The sequence below is a fragment of the Cynocephalus volans genome, chromosome 8 (genome assembly GCF_027409185.1).
Source record: "Cynocephalus volans isolate mCynVol1 chromosome 8, mCynVol1.pri, whole genome shotgun sequence".
In the NCBI taxonomy this organism is placed as follows: Eukaryota; Metazoa; Chordata; class Mammalia; order Dermoptera; family Cynocephalidae; genus Cynocephalus; species Cynocephalus volans.
In genome coordinates, this window is record NC_084467.1 from 142,620,641 (window position 1) to 142,642,755 (window position 22,115).

The 22,115-nt window shown below is 41.9% G+C and overlaps 1 protein-coding gene across 2 annotated transcripts in view; it reads left to right on the top strand.

Annotated features, from left to right (window-relative positions):
- Positions 1–540: 540 nt before the first annotated feature.
- Positions 541–22,115, top strand: part of LAMC2 (laminin subunit gamma 2) — a 53,160-nt gene continuing 31,585 nt past the window's right edge. Inside the window, exons 1-2 of one of the 2 annotated variants that reach the window (XM_063105305.1) lie at positions 541–619; positions 17,796–17,984. In XM_063105305.1, the coding sequence (XP_062961375.1) occupies positions 556–619; positions 17,796–17,984 (253 nt within the window). In that variant the 5' untranslated portion in view covers positions 541–555. Of the gene's footprint in view, positions 620–664; positions 875–17,795; positions 17,985–22,115 lie in introns of those variants that run through there. The other variant, XM_063105304.1, reaches the window with a different exon arrangement.

Consider the following 22,115-nt stretch of genomic DNA (forward strand, 5'->3'; position numbering starts at 1 on the left):
TTCATTGAGCACCGACTAAATACCGTACTAATAGACAGGGATTCAGAGTGATACTCAGCCTTCATGGGATGGCTAACCACTCAACAAGTGACTTAGTGGATTGCTAGCCCAGGCCATCAGGAAGTTACAGGGACCCAGGAGAGGAACTCTTGGTCTAGCTTGGTCATGGTGAGAGAAAGAATGAGGTTTTATCAGAGTGGGTGGGCTGGGGTAGGGCTGCTGTTTTCCAGAGGGGTTGACCCTAGGCGGGAGAGTGGCGAGGACCCTGTTGTGACTCTGTGATTGCCCAGTCACAGACCAGAGCTGATGGAGGCTGCTGACTATTTCTGAGTTTGCGCACTTGAGACTGGGCCTCCCCCTTTGAGGAAAGCGCGGGCTGCTATCTCCGTCTGTGGATTCTGCCCCGGACCACCCCGGCAGAGAAAGAGGGCTGTGGGGGATCTGGCACCTTTCAGGAGAAGGCTCCCCGGGCCGCAGCGCCTGCGCCACCCCCTGGGCCCTGGCCAGGTGCGCGCCCTGCTCGCGCGAGGGGGAGCCGGCGGCCGCGGGGAGCGCATGACGCTCGGTGCGCCGCGTGTGCGTGTCTGCCTCCGCAGGGCTGGGTCCTCCTTATCCACAGGTGAGTCACACCCTGAAACACAGGCTGTCTTCCTGTCAGGACTGAGTCAGGTAGAAGAGGCCATAAAACCACCTGATCGAGGAAGAGCAAGGCACCGCGGACCTCAGGGGGAGCCCTCAGCCGCCGGGCGCCGGGCAGCGACCCCTGCAGCGGCGACGGCGCGGCGCGGCCCGGCCATGCGTGAGCTCTGGCTGAGCGGCTGCCTCTGCCTCTCGCTGCTCCTGCCTGCAGCCCGGGCCACCTCCAGGAGGGAAGGTGAGTCGGCGTCCGCGAGGGAACGTCTCAGCCCTCGGCTGGGAACTGACCTTTTCCTGCTGAGCGCACCTCCGCGGCTGCCCGCTGTCGGCACGCATTTCGAGCTCCCTTCTCCCCGATCTGGGGCTTCTCTAGAGATCGGTGTAATAGAAAAATAAGCTGTCGCGTTTAAAAACGTGAAGGCCATAGACTGTGCCAAGTCAGGCTTTTCCTTACTTTCGAAGTGTTCCTTCTTGATTTCTTCTTTTGACCCAGGGGCCCCTTTTTAATCAGTAATATGTGGGTGTGTTAATTATTTTCCCAATGTGTGTTTTCATTAAGGGATTTTGGTGGAAATATTTTCGGTGACTGAACACCGCAAAGACCGAAAAGGAACCTCTTCAATAAGCCTTCTGTAATTCATATTTCATCTTTGGGATGGAAAATGAACCTTAAGATATTAGCCATACTCTCTAACTTTTGCGTAATGTTACTTTTCAGAATATTTTCATGTAATAAGCGTCCAACAGGCGTTTACTGGGCGCCTATGTCATATATCAATTGATCTTATCTAGGGCACCCAGTGGCTGTCATGTGTGAGAGGTTAAGTTCATGCAAACAAAACTGTGAGAACCTAGCAACTGTTTACTGTATGCATTCGTCAGCTATGACCACACGTAGCGGGTGTTTTCCTTGTCACTTATTTCTATTAATTATTGCCTGTATAAGTATCCTGAATCTTTGTGTTTGTATTGCCTCCTGCACCTGATGGAATTTCAAAAATCATTTCGATAGATGCAGGGCCAAAAGTCATTTTCACACAGGTGCATGCATAAACATGAGACAGTATTCACGTGCACATGGAATTGTATTAGATGTTATATTACACAATAATGTAGGTATTATTGTGCAGTCTGCATGGTGCTGGCCTGAATTGTATTTGAATGTCATGAATAATATTGGAGCATGTGTTTGAATGCATTGATACAGTCCTTTTTTCCTAAAATTATCTTGGAATTAACTTCCAACCCATCATCTCTGACTACCACTTTAAAAATCATGTGAGATTGCCACACACAAAAAAAAGGGTAACTATGTGAAATAATGGATATGTTAATTAAATTTACTATAGTAACCATTTCACTATGTGTAAGTGTATCAAAACATGTTGTATACCATAAATATATGCAATAAAAAAGTTTAAAATATATATATATATATATGAAATGGTCATGTAGGGCAGGTTCCCTTAAGGTTAGCATAACTAGTCTTAGCCTAGTGGGAAACATTCTAAAAGTAAGAATAGTTTTTGAATATTAGAATTAAGGACTGCTTATGGATCAACTACCTAGAATACCTTGATTTAAAAAATGAGAAAATGGAAGTGTATTTGTTCAAGGCCACACAGGCAGCTATTGGCGGAGACAAAACTGGCACTTGATCCAGGGGTTCTTAGGCGAGATCTTTGTTGACCACATTATAAAAGTAATAAGGAAACAAGGTACATATTTTTTACATGATAAGTAATTATTGAAGCAGTTTTCCCCTAGGCTATAGTTGAGTGTGTGTGTGTGTATTTGTGTTAGTATTAGATTACAAAAATAAGTATATAGGATGCTATCAATTGTTTAATAAAATTAGACTCAAGAGGACAGAGCCGGAACTTCTCAAGGAAAGACCAACTTCTAAGCATTCCATCTAGACCATGAAGTCAGAAGCAGTGTTCAGGCTCATTTCTAGACTTTCACTTTCCTTGGAGACAGACTGCTTAAGATATTATGCTCCCTTCTCAAAGGGCTTCGTGTGGGGGTTCAATGAGATTGTGAAAAGTTTGATGTTAGGGTAGAGCACACGTGCTTTTCCATTTATGAAATGCTGGGATGTGCTGGACTAAAAATAGGGTACTTGCTGTTTTCCAAAGTGGCTGGCATCTGAGTGAGGGTCCTGTGGGCTGCATGTATGAGAGCCTACAGCAATCATGTTGCTTCCTGGTTTTTCCCTTGCAGGTGAAATTATGGTAAAAGATGTAATCAGTAAAACTTTCAGGGTTGGTCTCAGTTAAAGCACAGGCTTTAGAGTCAGCCTGATCTGGCTTCAAATTTTGGCTCATTCACTTCCTACTTCCTTATTAGCAACCTTTCAGGCTCCTCAACTGCTTGGAATCTGCTCCTTTGTCTCTTAAATAGAGGCAATAGTACTGTGCCACCTGGCAGAGTTGTTAAAAAGATGAAAGATTATTGTAAAGTGCCTTAAAAGGCCTGGAACTACATTTCTTTAAAAAGTCTGAAGCCATCAGTACAGGTACAATGAACTCAGACGCCCAGAGATTGGTAAGTGACAAAGGCTCCCCTTTAGAAGCTCATAGCTTGGTGTGAGAGAATGTGGCAGGTATCTCCAGTGGTCTGGATCTTAGTTCATAGAGGGAGGTATGACCAGAAAAGGGGTAAGAAGGAGATACAAGTGAGACTAGAAATGTAAACACCAATCTGGTTGTGAAGGGCCTTACGTGCCAGGCTGTGCAGTTAGGATGGGGCCTTGTAGGCAAAGAAGGGTTGCTATGGTTTGTAAGCAGTGGTGGGCATGATCGGACTCATGTTTTAGAAAGGTCGCTCACTCAAGGACTTGGAGGATGGAATGGAGCTAGGAGATAAACAGCCATTGCAATAATCAAGATAAGAGATGATGAAGGTTTTCATCTCGATGGTGGAAACGGCAAAGAAGAAACAGATTGCACAGACATTTAGAAGGTAAAATCTAAAGAATTTGGTGCTCCAATGAGTGTGTGTCAGGAATACCAGTGAGGGAAAACTGTGAGACAGAAGGCAGAGTCCAAGTTGGAGCCAAGGCTTCAGGTTTGTGAAATTGGTTAGACAGTGACGCCATTAAAGGAAAGGAGGTCTATAAAAGAAGGATGAGGTTTGGGAACAAGGCTGGCAGTGGGCAAAGGGAAGGAGTTCCTGTGGGGACCTGTTGAATGTGAGATGCAAGTGGAGATGTCCAACAGTCCCAGTGAACAGCTGGAACTATGATTTTGAAGTTTGGAAGAGAAATTTGAAATATAAATTCTGAAAGCAAAACTTTGAACACAGATGAGATTACCAAGGATGTAGAGTCGAAACCTTAGCAAGTGTTGACTTAAGAGGAGACAGGAACAACGAAGGAAAATCAGGAGTGAGCACTGAAGACGGAAGAGAGTCAAGAAAGAGGAGGATTTCTGTTAGCCAAAGGAGGCATTTACAACATGGGAGTAATAATTGCTATTCAGATATCCAAATGTGTATGAGTATACAAAGAAAGGAATAAAATGGCACTTGGATTTGGCCGTGAGGAGAAGCAATTGTTCTTCTAGAATGGTGTATTCAGAATCCAGGATTATCACAGATGACTAATTTGGTTTCTCCGATGCCAATACTGGAAGAGAGGAGCTGTGGATAGTAGAAAGGATCCCCGGAAAGGTTCATCCTCGCTTTCACATCATGTTGTCGTTGAAGTGGTATAGCGTCACGCATTAAAGTACAGGCTCTGGAGGTAGACTGCCTGGGCTTGAATCCTCTCCCTGTCATTTACCTCTGCAGGACATTTACAGTGTGGGACCTGGGTAAGCTACATCATCTGCTACTCAGTTTCCACACCTCTACGATGAGGATAACAAACTGTGATCATTACATGTAAAGCACTTTGCGCATTGCCTGGTAAGCACTCAGTACCTGTACAGTATTATCGGTATTACTACAACGAACTGCTCTGCCAGTACTGGATGTTGGTATATTGCCTCCTGAGTTTTAAGCGATAAAATTTTTGAAGGGCTCCTCTTTACTCTCGATTCAAACGGTGATGGGGAGCCCTTCTGCTCAGGCTGAAATGAGCCGCAAGTTTGAAACAAGTGGAGTACCTGGCAAGGAACGGAAAGCAGGTTGGAATTTCAAGATTGGATTTCATATCATTCCTTCTCTTTGCCTTTTGCGGTGCACCAGACCTCATCGCATACAGATGCAGCAATTTGTTGCTCTCTAGAACATACCCAAATAATGTGACTCCCACATAAGATGATTTCTCACGTCCCAATGGGAAGATCTACCCCCCATCCCCATAAGAAGGATTTAGCCAACTTGGTTATGAAAACATTTAGTAACATAGATGAAGTAGCCCAATGTCTCTTTGTAAGACATATTTACAGTCACATGATTTATCAAATAATATACTTAGAAGTATTGACTTGTTCATTCGCATTTCATGAAGTAATTATATTCAGATTCTTTCCATTCATCTTCAGCATTCACGTTTGTCATTCCTAAAGCCACTTTAGTACAGTTTCTTGTTCACTTCAAGCTAGATGACTTAAGACGCAGTTCTATTTGAACCTGCTTCGATGTCATCACTGGAAAGTACATCATTTTAAAAACATCTAAAAATTATCCCTAAGTGCACATTACGATGTTCACAGCATAATCGTCCTGAAAGGCTTATGACATTTTCAGCGCTGACAATTGTGCGAAAATGCACCATTATGAGGACTGGGCTAGACAGCCTGGCCTCTTTCTTACTCATAAGTATCCAATACATTGACTGAGGCCATTTCAGCTTAATGTATTTTCCCCAAACCATGCTTTATTTTAAAAAGGAAGTAATTGAGACAGGGTCCTATAATATGAGAGATTTTGAAAGAACCTAAACTTTTTTTCCCTGAGGGACAATTTAGGAAAAATAAAAACCTCCACTTTATATTCAAGCATGTACAGTAAATAGGAATATAGAATTGGGTTGGAGTGTGAACTATAAATTCCTAGGTAGGCTTAACTTCAGGATATCCTGAACTGGGGGCAGCACTAGTTTAGCTCCACGGGTCCAAGAAGCTGAGAAGGATTGTTGACTTGTGATTAGTGTTTACGGGCAAGTCGGGGCATGAAATTAGGGTCTTGAGGCAATCCTGAGAATATTTTTCCCACTTAAATTCGTAGTGGCTCAACCAGATTGACTTTTCTTTTTTCCTGGAGAAATTTATAAGGACGAGACTTGAATCATCTATTAGAGACCACTGTAGAAACGGGAGCTCCATAGATTCTGGAATACTCTAATTTACTCACAAATTAAACCTAGTAGATTACTGAGTCATTACTGGTCTGTATTCTAATATAATCCCCAGATAGATGGTGTAATATTTGAATCATATCCAAAGCCTTTTCTGTGTCTGTGGGTGACTGCATGTCTGTGTATGTGCCTCCTAACAAACATGTGCATTTTCCTGTCACAGTTATGGAAGCAGAAAAAAATGGTTCTTCTCCCAACACAGATTGACCTAAGTATTGAGTCTTCCTCTTCTCTTGTATCAGAGGAGAGGTAGAGATCAATTATCAAAGTATACATACCCTGGACTTCTTCAGGGTTTGCAGACCTTCAGGGTTTATAGCTTCAACTGTGTCTTTTCCAGATTTTATTTTTATTTATTGTGGGAATATGTATCTTCACATTAGTAAAGAATCAAATTGCAGCCAAATCATTTTCTACAACTAATTTAGAAATTGGACAGATTATCCAAATGTTCAGCTGCACTTATAATGGGGCGTTTCCTACAGAAAGTTTCATGTTTCACCACTTTCTTCTCTTTTTACAGTATCATAGAACTTAGAGCATGGCTTTTAGGAGTTCTCTACAAGAACCTCTTGTCTTATGGATGAGGAAAATGACACCCAGGGAAGTAAATGATCTGCCCGAATTCTCACAGTTGGTCATAGCAGAACTGGGCTCCAGCATGTGTAATCATTTTATAGACAGGAAAATTAAGGCACAGAAGACTGAATGCCTTGGCCAGAGTTATACAGTTACTAATAGGGCCAGATTTCAGCTACTAGTTTAATGTTCCTAATAAGCCAGGATAACTCTTTGGCTTATTTATCATTCTTATTATGAATTTTCATTTAAATTACTTTTCAGGCTTGATGAAATCTTGATCTATGGTAAGAACATCCCCTGTGTCTCTAGTTGAGACATCTGTGTCCTGTCTGTTCAGAAGTCTCTATTCATATGTGTGAGATCTGCGGGGACCAGAGGCAAGGCCACAGCTGACCTGGCATGAGAAGACATAGTGGAGAAACAGCATATTTGTCCAACTAAGATGCAGGACACATCGCTCCCACTCCCTAGTCGAGTACTCATGGTCCAGTGTCACCTTGGAATATTTCTTACTTCTCTTTATGGGTGTACAAATGTGGTTTGGCTCCTAAGTGCGTATTTACTTCATTCTTCTGACTTCAAGCTGTACAGTTTTAATGTATCCTTTTCAGATTTTTTTTTTCCGAAAATAATCTTTAAGGAAGATGCTATAAATGTACTCCATACATATCTTCCCAACACTGTAAATACACATGACTTACAACCATTCCTTTGTCAAGACTGAGATCTATAATGGTGCATAGTAAGCACACACACACACCTTAACGCTTGTATGTTTGTGAGGGGATGTAGTGATAGCAAAAAATCCATGGCTAATCTCCTTGTACAAAAATATATTGTTCATCAAAGCAATAAAAGGTTTAAAGAGGAAGATTTATTTATTAAGTTACTTTTTCTTAAGGAGACACCAAAACCAAATTTAAATCATTAAGATCTGTGTTTAATGATCCAAAAAGCATTTCAGTATAAATGAGAATTTTCTTTTTAACTTTTCTTTATTCGGACTCTTGATACATGATTTCTCTCCTTTTGGTGCTCTTTGGTTCAGGTGTTACCTCTTGCTGCCCTGGACTAATTTTATTTCAGCTGCTTCTTATACAGGCATATGACACCTTTTTCTAGGCCATGTAGGAAATGTTTAAAGAACACTGGCTCTTTGAAAAACAGCCAGATGTCCTTTCTAGACTGGAATGCTTTTCTTTACAGATGACCTCATAGAAATGTAGAAATCTCTGTTTCTGTGGTCAGATGGGTGTGGAGTTACCTGTGAGTGGCTGAGTGCTTTCATATAGATTTCTACCATGACTCATTACCGAGTACTTTATACTGTAGCTGACACCAGCGGTCTTGTGGTGGAGCATTAAGGTGTCAGCTGTATCTCTTGTGTCCTGACCTTCTCTTCCCTTTCATTTTTGAACTCACTTAGACTGAGTCTTTAGCTTTTACCTTTACCTTCAACTCCTATGCTCATCAGACAGAAATTGGTGTCCACAATTTTCCTGTTCACTGGGCCTTTCTTTCCCTTTCCCCACTGTCTGCCTGGTGTCCCAGTGGAATATTAGAGGAAGACATCTCCAGTTGTAGTCTCCTGATGTGGTCCTCACCAGACCGAGTCAGCTACAGTCCACCTGTGTGTTCCCGTCTAGGTTGTGACATAATGTACTATGATCTGTTAGTGAAAATAGATATCTCCTTTTAAGCCATAATCATTAAAAAGGAAAATGTGGTGACCTGAATTTCATTGACTAATGATGACTTTGGACTATTTATAGGTAAAAAGACTTATCCATTATCATTCAAAATTGGATGAGACCACGGAAGTCCTTGTAGGCAATGTTAAAGAATTCTGGTGTTTAACCTAAAAGTAAAGGAAAGGCCTCAGAGAGTTTTATGCCGAGAGGTATTGATAAAATTTGTATTCTGAAAAGATTTCCTGACTTCTGAGTAGAGGGAGGCAAGAGAAGTTGTAGGGAATTCGGTCAGGAAGCTATGAGAGGCAAGAGATGATTGAGGTTTGCTCTCGAATGGTCATAGTGGAGATAGACTTGGATGGATCTGAGACATTTACTGGGTTATATCAATAAAATTCAGTGTTGAATAGGATGTAGGCAGGTGAGAAAGATGGAGAACCTGTAAGGATAAAATTCTGGCTTTCTGACTTGAAGGCATGACAATCGCAAGTTTGGTTTTAAACATGTTTTGTGCAAATAGCTTTTGAGATTACCAGCTGGAAATATAAAGTGGATGGCTGGGCATGAGGGCTTGAAGTTGAGAATGAAGTCTGGGCCAGGGAAGTACCTTGGGATGTCAACACCTATCGTGGTTATTGAAGCACTTGCTTTGGGTGAGATCACCAAAGAAGAGTCATAGAGTGAAGAGTCTTGGAGGTTCAGGACTGAGCCGTGAGAAACACCAACATTCAGAGTTGGGATAAGAAGGGCCATCAAAGACTTGATCAGGGCAGGGCAGAAACCAGAAGGAAACCTGGCAGCATGGCATCATAGTATCCCAGGGAAGAGAGTTTCAAATAGGAAGGAGGGAAAAAGATCCAATGTCTCAGAAAGAGAATGAGGGACACAAAATGCAGGAAAAGAAACACAGGGTGCACACCTTTCCTCTAAATAAATAAGGAAGAGAACTGAATGTCATCTTTAAATGGTTTATACTTTAACTCATTCGCAGGGGATTACAGGTAACTTATTGTATGAACTTGCTGCTGTTTCACTGAATCAGTATTAGAGCACTAAGAGCTGAAATGGTAGCAAGAGCAGCAAAGCTCTACGTAATAGCAACCAGCACACACTGTCAGGTTCAAACATGATGCTCAGATTCCTAGCTGCTGAGATAGTCCCACACACCAGCCAAGTACACTACCTGTCACAGCTGCCTGATCACTGCAAACTGATCTCATGCTCTCAAGCCTGCCTCCTCCCCTTGCCCTCTGCCCACACAGGTGGCACACAGAAAGCCATGGCAGCTTCAGGCTCAGACCACAGAGAGACGGGCAGTCCCAGAGCAGAAACAGCGACAACTCAAAAGAAAGTCCCAGACACTCCTTCTAATTGAAGATATCACGTTCCTCTCATAATTCTTTCTGTTCCCATCTCACCATGGATTTTTTTTTTTTTTGGTTGAAACATTAGTTTTTTTTTTTTTTTACACTGAATGCCATATATGTAGACAATAAAAACTTTGTGAGTTGTGTTGGGGAAATTTCAAAGTGGGCCCCTGGACTTCTGGGAGATTTCTTTGTGTTTGGGTTCTTGTTCGGCTCTTCTTACAATCATATTGCCTGTGTTCCTCCTTCCCTCCCTCCCTTTTTTCCTTCCTTCCTCCTTCTGTTCATCCTTCTGTCTGTTCAGCCATCCATCCATCCACCCACCATCTATCCATCCATCTCATCCATCCAACAATCACAGTTCCAAATACCGTGCTAGGTACTTTGGGATACAAAAGTGAGTAATGCTATGAGAGAAATAAGTCATGTACACAAACAATGATGACACAGGCTAGAAAGTCTAGGTGCCATGAGAGAGGCGAGGATGGAGTGCTTTGGGCATTCAGAGGAGGGGGAAGCTGTTGGAGGGGTACCAGCAGGGAAGTGCACAATCTGATTTACGACTCTTATAAAGAACACTCTGGCTGTTGAGTAGAAAATGGATTAAAGGAAGGTGGAAGTAGGAAGCGTCCCAGGCAAAAGAAATAGCAAGCCTAAAAGCCTGGACATGGGAAAGAGACAGTGCATCGTAGAATTCCTGCAGGGATCTGTGTTTTGGAGAGAAAGAGGAATGAGATAAAGTTGAGAGGTTGGCAGGGGCCAAATCTGCAGAGTTTTGAAAGGAGTTTGGATTTTTAATTTTGTTATTACTGCTAAAGCACTAAAAAGCACGATGATTTCACAAATTGATTAAGATGAAAATTAGATCCCCTTGGTGAAAAGCAGAGCATGTTTTTAAGTTTAGAACAATAGAAAGAGGATCTGCTTATACACAAATGATCATATTTTTGCCAAGTCATTAAAATTTCTGGTAATTGCTTGCCTTGAAAGGGCAATATTTCCTATAGGAAATTTAAAATGAGGTCTTGATGAACTATAACTACTGGTGGTGATTATTCCAGGGCCTTGCCCCAAGTACAACCCTAGGAAATATTTTCTACTTCCTTCCATTCTCCTAAGGCTACAGCTTGGAAACTGCCTTTGCCCCTTTGTTTCCTGTCGTAACCTGTTGGACTGGAGTGCTTAGTAAGGGGTGGGAGTGTTGAGAAGTGAGCCCCGAGGGACTTTGCACACCTTGCTCCATTGTTTAAAGAGGGTTTCTAGCTCCTTTGATCTGTGTCTCCAGTGATCGTGGGTAGTAGTGGGCGGCTCAGCCTGTGTCTGGCTGCCTGGTGGTCTTTCCTAAGAAGCACCTTGAGGGTCAGCGGCTGTGTGCTAGTATAGTTATTATAATAAGTACTTAAGTGTCAAAGAAGCAGCATACAGCTTTACCACCCACGCTTTACCAGACTTAAAGAACTATGTGAAAATCTGAATAAAATGACTTGGTTGCAGATGTGTTTATGTACGACTTGAGGTAAACCTGATGAATCTCATTCCTTTAGCTGTGGAGAGAACCCTGGCCGATAGAGTCAAGGATTTGGGGCAATTAGAGGGAGAGAACAGAGAGAGGATAGGATGACACCTTGAAGAATTGTCACTGGAAATGAAGAATTGTCATTGTAAAGAGCATGGTACCAATGAATAGTCAGAGTGGTGGATGAGACCTAGCACCAGTGGCACAGGTTCAGGGAAGGATGGAGAAAAACCTGCCTGTTTTGATTCTTAGACCCTGTAAGGGCTTCAGGTCTGTTCAGGGTTCGAGTGTGATTTGTTTCTCTATTTTCTGCTGCAATGATATCTTTTATCATTATTATTATATTTTATTCAATAGAGACAGACACTCAACTGTTATTTTTTTTCACTGCACATATTTATGGGGGACAGTTTGTTGTTTCAATACATGCATATATTCAATACATGAATATCCAATCAGAATAGTTAGCATTATCTATCACCTGATAGACAATATCAACAGTAGCAACAATATCTTAATGCCAGATCCCACACCCATGCGTGTTCATAGTAAAACAGGAAAACATGGACAATGGGATGAGAGTTTCGCAGAGCCAGATAGATATTAAATAAACAAAATAGTAACTACCTTTTTTTCTTTTTTTGTCTTTTTCGTGACCGGCACTCAGCCAGTGAGTGCACCGGCCATTCCCATATAGGATCCGACCCGCGGTGGGAGCGTCGCTGCGTTCCCAGCGCTGCACTCTCCTGAGTGCGCCACGGGCTCGGCCCTCCCTTTTTTAAAATCTCGCTGGCTCATGATATTTTAGTGTACAGTACAGCCTCCCCATTAGATGATAAATGATATCTGTTAAATGAATGAAATAAATATATATCTCATTGACCAAGAACAGAAGGAAGGAAGGAAAAAAAGGAGTAAGAATCAGTAAAACAAAAGGTATTTTGGAAAGAAAGAGGATTTATCAAGAGATAAAAGAAAATTTGCAACAAAATGATAGGCAAACAGTTTAATATATTTATATGTAAATAAATCATGATAATTTATGAGAAATGTTGTGTCCGATAGATAAATGGGCAAAGATAATGAACCAGACAAGTATCAATATAGAAATAAAATAGTAAACCACTTTCTAACTCTCCCTTCCTACCCATCTTACCCACCCCCAACTTATTTTTTTTTACTGCTTTATGTGTTTCTCCTTAACAAGTATTACTGTCTTAATATTCTCTCTCTGTATCACATATTTGTTGTGTTTATTTCCTTTCCCCTCAACTCACATGTAAACTTCACAAGGGCTGGGACATCTATTAGTTTATTTCCTGCTGTATCCCAGTGCCTAGACCAGAGTCTGACACACAGTAGATGCTCATATATTTGTTGAGCATATTTGTTGATGAATGGATGAATGAAAGGACTGTTGGAAAATGGCTCACAGTTGACTCAATGGACATCCTGTCTTTACGTTTCCATCATTTGGCTTTGTGTCAAGGCCCCCTGATAGAAACTAGATGACATATTTATGAAATTTGCAGCTGATACAAAGCTTGGAAGAATAGTAAGAAGATTATAAAATAAAAATGAAAACAAAATTTTACACATAAAATTGAACTAATCCAAACCTAAAGGAAGGAAAATATAATAACAAACATTTTCAGAATTCCCTCTTATTTTAAAATGTATTACAGACTTGCATTTAGGTCTATTCATCTAAATAAATTATTGTATTATAAGTTACCAAAAAAAGGTTTTCTAGACTGGGGGCTCCTGTGGAGAAAAGCATTCCCTTGAGGAATGAGGAGGAGAGTGACTGCTAAAAATTTGTACTTGTATTTTTAAGGAACGGCCAGACGTGGAGACACATGGAGTCCTTTGTTTTTATTTTATTATTATTATTTTTTTTGTCCTTTTCGTGACCGGCACTCAGCCTGCGGTGGCGGGAGCGTCGCTGCGCTCCCAGCGCCGCACTCTTCCGAGTGTGCCACGGGCTCGGCCCACATAGAGTCCTTTAAATGGTGTAAACACATCTATGGATTTTCTAAAGTTCAAGTGAGCATTCATTCGTTTGTTTAAAAAACAAAACAAAACACTAAGTACCTACTATGGACCAGGCATTGTGTGATACACTAGGGCTTCATTTTTTCTTTTTCTAAAGCATAAGATGTGTTTTCTTCCTGTTAGAAGTACAGAGTCAAATGCAGAGATTTGCCCTTGGACACGGCTCTGTTTCAAAAAGAAATTTTAAAAAATTTTGGCCAACATTTAAAAATCAGTAGATATTGTGCATAAAGCCAGACTACTGTCCTTTAAAAGCATGAATGGAAACACTGACTGCAGTAGGCATCGCTCCCATGTGGCTACAGTTGGCTGGTGGTGCCCTTTGGCAGCCAGGGTGCTTGTGGTAGTGGTTGGGCAGGAATTGGTCACAGAATTTTTAAAAAATCATGCACAATCTATATTACACCATTTTATTAAGTCCAGTTACAGGAATATTTGAGAATTTTAAATATAAAAGTTTTTTTTTTCCCTAGTAGTGAGAAGGAATAATAATCGGTTTTAGGAAAGTTAGTCTAAATTTGGGAGATGATTTGAGAGAGACCGTGTTTCAAATACATCAATGACAAAAAGAATCATTCCGTGCAAATGGAGCAAACTCTCTTCCCTCATTCTCCGGTGTAAGTGTTCGTAAGACTCAGCGTTGAGCTAAGTCAATGTGCTGAACTCACACGCAGCAGTGCAGCTAAGTGTGTGAGCTCAGCGTAGCTTGGTCACTTCAAAGTCCTGCAGGTGAGGCTAGAGCTGGTATCTTCACGGGGTTCTCATGTGATGCAGACACCTAAGGCCAATGCATTCCCTGGACTTGAGGCCCATCCATCTTCTCACTGGGCATAACCCTTGGCTTTAAGGGAAACCCATTTGAGACAGAGGGGGATAGTTTGGCAACAGGCTTGTAACCTGTTGGGCAAGTTCCGGAGTGGAGATGCTGGCTGAGGACCTCCCTTGCAGGAACTGTAATGCAACTCCACCGAAGGCTGTGAATTTAAAGGAAAACACCCATTTTTTCAAAGTAGAGGATTAGAGGAAAAAGGACAGAAGAGGGCCGTGGTGTAAGAAGATTCTAACACGTTTGTCTAGTAAAACAATATTGCTCTGAATAAACATATCATGAGCTGTCCTTATGAAGTTTACTATTACCAGCAAAAACTATGTTCTGAATAAGAAAGGCACAATGAAGAGGGTGCAGTTATTCTGAGATTGCTCCCAAAAGGCATCTGGGACTGGGAGGGCACTGGCTGTTTGGATTATCCAGCTGAGGAACTCATCAGGATCACTGGCTGGTGAACTTAGCTTCTGTACATGCATAACCATGGACTCAGTAGAAATTTCACAGCACGTGACAGCTGGGTGGCACATCTGTTGGAAATCAAAAAAATCAGTTTCACAAGCATTAATTAGTTGGGAAAGACTCAGGTTGGCACCAATTCTGTGAAAAAGTGCTGGAAGCTTGAAATGATTGCAAATTTAATATGCTGTAAGTTTAATGAAATTTTAGTCTTTTGTCGCTGAAATAAAAATATCTAGTCCTGTTGTAAGCTGAGCTGTTCGAGCCACACTTAAAGTACGGTAGTAAATTCTGGTCATTTTAAGAAGGATATTGAAAATGGAAGTTTGTTCCTAGGAGGACAGCCAAGAAGAATATAGAAACTGTGACATGGAAAATGGTTGAGAGACCTAGAGGTTTAACTCTAACAGAAGACTAAGGAGGGGATGCTGTAGTTACCTTCAGATATTCAAATGCCTGGCTGATGCATGGCCTTGTAAAACAACGTCTGAAGTTTATGACTGTTGAATAAATAAATGGATGAAAGAGATGAAAGAGAGTAGAGGTATGTGTCTGTGTGTTGTGAGTGTATGTGTTGTTTTCCAGGGAGGAACAAGAACACATAATGAAAATTACAGGGAGAGAGGTAGATTAAAAACTCCATAAAAATGTTTCTCGTTGTAACAACCAGTGCTGTCTTAGAAGGGACAGGACATTTTACTAGATTAGGAAGGATTGAAGAAGAGGCTGAATGAGTCGCTGAATGAGATTATAAAAAGAATGCCCACATGCATGGCAGACCAGATTCTTGAGAAGTAGGATAAAATGGAAAGGTGAGGGCTTTGGAGTCAGACCTGGGAGCAAATTATATTTTTGCCGTTTAACTGTGTGACTTTAGGCATAAAGCAAGATACTTACCCTTTCTAAGTATAATCTCCATGGGGATTATAAAACAATGTTAAAATGTTATTGTGAGAATTAACTGAGCTGATGAATGTAAAGTCCTAGAAACAGAGTGGGCTCTAGATAGGCGTTAGTTGACTTCCTCTAGATCAGATGGCATCCAAACTAGCAAGAGAGTGAGTGTCAGAAATTCTTGTAAGACACTCACTCAGGAAGTTCATTAGATTTTCTTAGTCACTTTTGTGTCTTCAGAGCCGGCACAAGGCAGCTGCTTAGCATGTGTTGGCACATTTGTTGTACTCTGGTAAGTCATGGCTCTAGGCATTGCTAGAAACAGGCTCTCACTGAGGCTGCATGGCCAAGGAGACAGTGTGCACGGTGGAAGAAGAGCAGGTTCCAGTATCAGAGGTTCAAATCCCAGCTCTCCACTGGGTCAAGTTACCAAACATTTTCGAGCTGCATTTTTCTCATCTAAAGAAATACAGATCTCATGTGAGTGAGGGATGAAATAGCATACTGAGAAAGGAAAGTGGTCCAGAGCAATCTGAGCCATGCGAGGTCTGCTAAACTTACTAGGCCCAGAGAGATATGAGCATGGGGCTTCAGTCACGTCCCTCCCGTTCATGTCCAGGATAATTGCTAAATCGCACATTTTGGCAACTGTTTCCAGACTAGTTGCTGCCTCAGTGGGTATAAACTACGTAAATGTTATTGCAAGTTGTACAACAGGACATTTACTCTTTTTCTCTGTCGCGAGGTTCGTGGAATTTATGATGCGAAGAGCAATGTATTGCCAGTCAGTAGCTCATGTTATTTTAGTAAACCAATGTAAATTCTTGGCAAACAACTTTTTTTTTTTTTTTAAATTTTATTTTGTCAATATACAATGTGGTTGATTATTGTGGCCCATTACCGAAACCTCCCTCCCTCCTCACTCTCCTCCCTCCCACCCAACAATGTCCTTTCTGTTTGCTTGTCGTATCAACTTCAAGGAATTGTAGTCGTTATGTCTTCTTCCCCGCCCCCGTTTTTTTTTTGTGTGTGTGTGTGTGTGTGTGTGTGAATTTATATATTTATTTTTAGCTCCTACCAATAAGTGAGAACATGTGGTATTTCTCTTTCTGTGCCTGACTTGTTTCACTTAATATAATTCTCTCAAGGTCCATCCATGTTGTTGCAAATGGCAGTATTTCATTCGTTCTTATAGCTGAGTAGTATTCCATTGTGTAGATGTACCACATTTTCCGTATCCACTCATCCAATGATGGACATTTGGGCTGGTTCCAACTCTTGGCTATTGTAAAGAGTGCTGCGATGAACATTGGGGAACAGGTATACCTTCGACTTGATGATTTCCATTCCTCTGGGTATATTGAAACTGCCCCTTAACTTCTCCCTTTCTCCTTTTAAAGATCCCTTCACGAGTGCTGCCGGGCATGTTTTCAAGGCAACCTGAATTTGCTTCCTGGGTTGCAATCCTAAAATTTGGCCTCCCAAAACTCTGTTTTATATTTTTGCCTCAGTTTCTTTTAGGCCCACGCTATACAAAGGCACTTGATATTCTTTTCTCACTTGAATCCTCTTAACAATCCAGGAAGGCAGATAATGTGATCTACATTTTATAGGAGAACAAACAACATTAAGAAAATTGAAGTGATTTTCTCAAAGAAATAGCAGAACTGGTATTTGATACAATCCTTTTATCTCAAGGCCTGTCATCTTTCTTTTCTAAACTATGGCTGAAATATCTTTTTGAGTGTCTACTGTGTTGTGTGCTGGGTACTAAGCTATGTATTTCCAAGTGTTACCTCATTGGCTGTTTAGTTCCCACACAGAGATGGTAGTCACTCATGAGTCCCCTGGAAACATCCGCAGGGTGAACTTTCCTAGAAATGGAAAGTTCATTCTCCATGGGACTATGGTTCTCCTTGACACCTGGCTTTTGGAAGGATATTCAAGGCCCAGTGAGGTGGGAAGGAGATACCTGTCCAGACAGTCATGTCAGCTCCTCAGCCTTGACCATGACTGAAGGGACGGGTGTTGTGTATCTTGAACAGCAGACACCATCAGCTGCTAGACAACTGTGCCAGAGTGCAGCTGGCACTCCTTGGGGCTTCTCCAGCCCAAAGACTTGTTCTGTTGGTTTGCACAGTGTTTTAAAATGCATCCCCATGTGATTTTCCCATAAAAGCATGTAATTTAAGGTTTTGGGTTTCACTTGAGGAATTGGACAGTCTGGCGATCCTGCTGATTCTCCCAGGCAGCAACCCCCAGCACTGCACGGCTACATGGCTCCTTTAGGCAGAGCAAGAGTCCTGACAGGCCCCACACTGCCCACATCACTCCCTTACCTTCCTCCATTGATAGTTTAAATTAACATGTACTAGCCCCTGTATAGTTTATATTCATGATAAAAACACCCAGGAGAATTGTTCCTGAGTTTTCTTCTGACCGTGTCTTTTTCCTTCCTGTCTAGTCTGTGATTGCAACGGGAAGTCCAGGCAGTGTATCTTTGATCAGGAACTTCACCAACAGACAGGCAATGGATTCCGCTGCCTCAACTGCAACGACAACACTGATGGCGCTCACTGCGAGAGGTGCCGGGAAGGCTTTTACCGGCACAGAGAGAGAGACCGCTGTTTGCCCTGCAACTGTAACTCCAAAGGTGGCTGAAAAGGGGAATGAAAGAGGGAGGGGGAGGGGGAGAGGGGAGGGACAGAAGGAGGAAGGGAGGGTGGAGAGAGAAGGACAATGGGGAAGGGTAGGCGGAAGCAAGAGGGGGACGTGCAGCTTCGGGAACAACTGGGAATCTACCAGACACTGGCCTTTTTAGCAATTTCCATCTGAAAGAAAACATGAGACTCTGAAGTTGAAGCTGGTGGGGCCAGCTGGGGTCTTGAGGGCAGGGCATGTTGGTTTGAATTTTAGAATTGAGAGTCACATCATTAACTCTTCCAGGCAGGTGACAGTCTTTGACCCAGGAACAAAGAATGCTTGCTCTCCTCCAGTGGTAGTTCTTCATGTCCAAAACCAACCCTGTGACCAACCACTTGAAAAATAAGGGACTAGAAAGATCTAGCTCTGGTGCTGTGCTAGATGCTAGCAATACGAAGAGGTACTAAGAAAAAAGACAGAGACATAAATAGGAAGATTAGAGTCTTTCATGGGTCTGTTAACAAGAGAAAATAAAATAACAAATAGGAAGCACCTAACAGGGTAGTTGGCTCGTAGGAGGGCTAGTGGGGTTTGCTGCTGCTGCTGTTGTTGTAGTTGCGTTCCACCCGTGCTGCATTCACAGAACCGTAGACATTTGTTGTGCACAGAGATGCACACGCTGTGCTGTATTCATTGTGGGCAGACAGTAAAGACGCGTTAGTAAATATAAAGAGGGGGAAGAAGTAGTTCTGTAAATAAGTCGAAACTTTTTTTTTGACTGCCTTGTCTATTATCTTTCTTGGCATGATCTGTTTCTCCTCTTTGCTAGAAAGTGTTTAATAGCATAGTGTGATAAATATTAATCCACCTCAAGAGCATAACCCTATTGCATGGCAATGACTCAGTGTAGCTCTGTGGAACCAGTTCATAGCAGGCAGCTGAAAATCTAAAAATGGGCAGACTTTGGTGCAACCACGAGTTGCTGGTAGAGTGTGTTGGGAGCCTTATAGAAAACTTGGGTGACCTGTGGTGACACAGACCCATATCCCAGTGATCACTTCCAAATTTGTCTAGGTTGCTGTTACGATGTGGTTTGGGCTAGATTGGCTCAGCTTTGTAGTATAGAATCAGCATCCAGAGTCTTTTGGATTTAGCAGTACTCCCTATGCATCAAAGAACTTTGTAAAGAAAAATTAGAAGAAAAATTATTCCACTTTAATGGGCATTTAACCTCTCTGAAGAGCCCATATTGCCTTAGGTTATGCAGCTTCATTGTGAGTCACCAGAGTTGGGTCATCCCAGCAAAATGATCAGTGAGAATGTAATTAGAACTTTAATTGGCTCAGCTGGCAAGCCTGGCCTGAAGACAAGGTTATTAGTCTCAGAGTAGACAAGGAACCTGCCGCCTGGCAAAGAGATGGTAAGGAAGGATTTACCACGCCGTCTCTTCTTTTCCAGTGTGTAGGCCACCGCTCCCCCAGCAGCAATGAGCCCAGCACTGTCTTTGTGGGCTGAGCAATAGGGCTGTTATCTTCAATTCTTATAGCCATATATATAAGCCCTGATAACCTTTTGTGGATACTTTGAAATTCACTGTGTGTGTGCGTGTTCGCATGCGTGCACGAGTTTTCCTCCCAAGACTCTTAAATTCTTGAGGCCTGTATGGACATCAGGAATATTGGACTTATTCTCTTAATTTTATTATTTTTTTACATATCTATGAAACTGACAGTGGATTATTCAGACTATAAAATATGAGTTATTCAAATCATGTCTTTAAATTCAAGTATATATATATATATATATATTTTTTTTTTAAGGGTTCTCAAAAGGAAGAAAACTCTCTTGGTTTTAATTTTAAATATTAATCATTTTCAAACAGCTTTCGGAGTCCTCAAATTCATGTAATCTACATCCACATAAGCCTTCACAGTGCTTATTGGGACACAAACTTGAAAGAAGAAGCTATTCTGCATCTGTTCTTTAAACCTAATTGTTTATAATCCCCATGAATAGCTCATGATATAGGAATTGGGGCAGGTGTTTTTATTCTAGGGAGACACTTTGAAAACTCAGTGCTATGATTTTGGAAGTTCTGAAATATGAAATGAATGAGACATGTTCACAGAGCCTGTGAATATCTTCATGTCAACATTGCAAGGCTTGAAGGGGGCTTCAGTGATAATATACTAGTATATTAGTACAGTAAAAACCACATTGTTTTGAGCACTGAATTAGGCACTTTGTATATATTAGCTAAAAGTCTTACAACAGCCCTGTATGGTACATGTTATTATTATTTAAAAGATGTGGTAAGTAAGCAATTTGCCCAAGACACAGCTAATAAGTGCCAGGCTGGTAGTTGAATTGAGATCTGTAGGGCTTCAAAGCCTGGGCTCTTTTCATGTCCCCCAGCTTCCTCTAGAACTGTATTCTCTAGATAGTGTCCTATGGACAGTGTGCTCTTTCAATGTCAAATAAGGTTTGGAAACACTGGCACTGAAAAGTTAAACAAGCTTCATGCCTATGTGTTATTATGTTATAAATCTCTGAAAGATTTAGTATGTACCATTTCTCAAACTCTTTTCAACACAGAATACTCATTTTCATGGGATAACAGTTAATACTCTCAGAAGAGTGTTCTGAAGAATACTATTTTGGGCTATTTGCGCCAAACCCAAAAGCAAAATACAGTCTTCCTCACCTTGTAAGAATAATTTATTTCTGGAAAAACTACTGCGGGAGAGTTTTCTGAAGTTGAAAGCATAATTACTATTAATTTGAATGGAAAAAAATGTGTTTCAAGGTCCCCAAATCGATACCCATTTATGTTAAAAACAACCAAATTTCCTTAGAGAGAGACCTCTTCTATTTAATGTTACTTAACAGATCATAATTCAAAAAGGAATTTTCCTTCTTAACCCTGTCTGCTGACCAATTACAGAGCAGTGAGCGTGGTCTCTGAACATCCAACCCCACCGCCTCTCTTCGTCCTCATCTGGTTTAAACGCTCTCTTGCCTCGGGCACTGACAACTGCCCCACTGTCCTCCCCCGGCCTCCTCAGACCTCTCCTTCCTCGGCTGCTTCGCTGACTCTGTCCTGAGGCTTCCTCCTCACTGATCGCCCTCTCCCTGAACTGATGGGGCTCCGTTTCCATCCATCCATCCCTTTCCCTTCCTCTCTATCTGTTCCTGTAGTGATCTCACGCTCACCGTGGCTGCGTATTCAGCCTGTGTGCTGAGGACTCCTAAATCTTCAGCCTCAACCTCTTTCTTGGTCTCCAGATAAATGTTTCCACCTTGACATGCCACTCCCGTTTGACATGCCTTCTCCCGTTTGGTAAATAGCATCACAGTCCGGCCAGTTGTGCACTCTGGGGAGGGGTGTCATCCCCTCTCCCTCATCATCCGTAACCAGATCTGTCCACTTTACATCCACAGTGTCCCACAGCGTCTGCCTCCATCTCTTCTCACCCCTGCTCCTCTACCCAGCCCGCATGGCGCGGGAGCATACATGTTGGTCTTGCTCTCTACACTCTATTCTACAGATTTCTCTAGAGCTGTTTTTTTAAACTGCAGGGCCAATCTTGTCACTGCCTGCCTAAACCTCTGAGAGCTCCCTGTTTTCCGGAACTGGGTCTGTTATTCTGCTGTGAACTTTTAATTCACTACTAGATAGCATGAACTTATATGTATGAAGTGCCTAACTCAATATCTCACACATAGTAGATGCCAAAAATGTCATTTTCACTGAAGGCCCCTTTGAGCCTTGCAAAGTTGACATGGAGATGTTCACAGACTCTAACTGGGAATGTGCTATTTATTTCATGTTCATCGTGCCACGTAAAAGCCAATACCTTCACGATTTAAATTTTATCTACTAGTGAATTAAAAATTCACAGAAGATAACAGAATAAACAAGCATGTAGCTACTGGTCAGTGTGCTTTTGGTTTCATAGTTTATGGGTAGCCTAATTATCACAGATACTTGAGATCTATGGATTATTTTACAATTTTGCCAGCTTCAGGGAAATTATAAAGCAGCTGAGGCATGCCTAGTAGGCTTCCACCTCGGCTGACCACCTTCCACCTCATCTTTCGATTTCTCTCAGCTGCTTTCGCAACGGCCCATCTTCTTCCT